This window comes from Solanum stenotomum, chromosome 7, assembly GCF_019186545.1.
Source record: "Solanum stenotomum isolate F172 chromosome 7, ASM1918654v1, whole genome shotgun sequence".
NCBI classification, from domain to species: domain Eukaryota; kingdom Viridiplantae; phylum Streptophyta; class Magnoliopsida; order Solanales; family Solanaceae; genus Solanum; species Solanum stenotomum.
In genome coordinates this window covers 2,720,087-2,722,081 of record NC_064288.1, presented here as the reverse complement: position 1 = coordinate 2,722,081, position 1,995 = coordinate 2,720,087, and the positions used below count along the sequence as shown (strand labels likewise).

Below are 1,995 nucleotides of genomic sequence, written 5' to 3'. Positions count from 1 at the left end.
TACAAATGGTAATAAATAAAAGTATTGCTAAAATCTGTAATTATTTATTAAAAGGTATTTGTTAAAGTAATTTTTCATGAAACGTACATAAATATACTATATTAAAACAATATTTACCATTTATAATGATTACTTATTTTTATATGTTAGTACTGTTCTAGTTTATATAGGTGTTTTTTTGTGTTGTTGCTTTCTACTGAAGGCATAACCTATAAATTGAATAAACCTCTAAAGCCACGAAGCTAATGAGAAAAAACAATTTGCTCAAAATTACGAGGAAAGAATGTTTGAATTCGCCCGGAAATTGCAGAAGCGAGGCGGAGAGTTGATTAGCGAGTTTTGCAGTGAAATTGGAGTCGAAAAATGGGGTTTTAAGGTACGGTTGCACAATAGGACTCCGTCAATTGATTTATTGTCAGAATGTCTCATTCATAAAATACTCTGTTGTCTTAGTTTTAAAGAAGCAACGCGGATGAGCATTCTTTCCAAAACATGGCTGCAAGCCTGGTCGACTCTTCCAAACTTGGATTTCACAGTTGATTTTTCTAAAGGCAACGATATGAAAATAGTGGATGATATTATGGGGAGATATAGGGACGGAAAAATCCCTATAGAAAAGTTTGAATTATCAGATGATCGTTTGTTCTTTGAAAATTCTCATGAAGTTTTAGTTGTCCTTATGATTAATAAGTGGCTTGGCATTGTACTAACAAATGGTGTAAAAGACCTTACCATATCATCATACCCCTTGTTTGTTTTCGCTATCTTGGCGGTAAAATCTGTGAGAAAATTGGTTCTGGAATCTTGTATTCTTTTGCCTAGTGTTGTTGTGAATTGCAATTCTTTGAGGAAACTTTCTCTATCTTATGTAAGATTAGATGAAAACATGCTTCAGGCTCTACTTAATAGCTGTCCGTTGATTGAATCTTTCATATTTGAGTATTGCAAGGGCTTGGAAACAATGAATCCTCAAAAGATTAAGTCGGTTTCCCTGAAGTTCTTGAAGATTCGGCATTGTGGGGGAATATGGGAGATTGATGCTCCAAATTTGGTATCACTTAAGTACACTTGGGAAGACATTCCTCAAATTAAAATTGTGAGAGAGTCAAGACAACTGAAGTACTCAAGAATCATTCTTGAATGCTTAGACAGTGACAATGTAAATGCTGCATGGTTTTGTAAGTTGAGGAAGTTTCTATCAAATTCGATCTCTTGGTCTGAAGTTCGCATTGAATCTTATAGATGCAATGACATCAACATTCAAAATTTGCAACTGGACCATAAAGATTCTAATCCCCACGTGGACGTTTTAAATGTCATCCTTATATGGAAGAATGGGGAGAGCTCAACATTTGTGGATGCTTTGGTATGGAGTAGTCAGCCTAGGAGACTCAACGTGCATTCTACAAGAGAAAAGATCACATTTTTCATTGATCATTTGATGTATATGAAGAATTCGAGTCAGTCTACTTCTCATGGAAGCACGCCTCTTCTTAGTCAATTAAAAGGAGTAAAAGCCTACAAATTTGATAGGAAGAAGGAGAGTTGGCATCCTGTGGAACACAAAAGTGGTGAGCTGGTAACAACGAACTCTGAAATGTGGGATTGGTGTTATTTTTTATTAGATTGGTGATGCACTTATTCATTAATAAAGTTCTTTATTCTATATACTTTAAGAACTTCAAATTTAAGATTTTGCATAAGTTCTTTATTTGAAAGTAGTCTTTTATCAAACATGATTAAGTTGGAAATATCAATGCACAAGAACAGTATGTTTGATTCTCAGTTTTCTTTGTAGTTTATGTGGATTTGTTGTACATCCTTTTGGCTTATAGATGTCGTTCTGAAAATGGCTCGGTAGCTCATATGTTGTGGTTATTTCTCTCTGTCAAAGTTTACAGATATTTTAGCAATGTACATCATGTCTGAACTGGAATAGAGAAAACGATAGATCCCACATCATGTTCTGTCATATAATCGTAAAAGTTGGATGAG

The 1,995-nt window shown here is 34.3% G+C and overlaps 1 protein-coding gene across 1 annotated transcript; it reads left to right on the top strand.

Moving 5' to 3' along the window:
- Nucleotides 1–283: 283 nt before the first annotated feature.
- LOC125871061 (putative F-box protein At1g49610) lies at nt 284–1,633 on the top strand. The gene has a single exon (XM_049551648.1). It carries the CDS (start codon nt 284–286, stop codon nt 1,631–1,633), a length of 1,350 nt encoding a protein of 449 aa, XP_049407605.1.
- The last annotated feature ends 362 nt before the right edge of the window (nt 1,634–1,995 follow it).

Excerpts from the sequence above, each read along its gene's own strand:
- LOC125871061 (XM_049551648.1), top strand. The coding sequence starts at position 284 with ATGTTTGAATTCGCCCGGAAATTGCAGAAGCGAGGCGGAGAGTTGATT.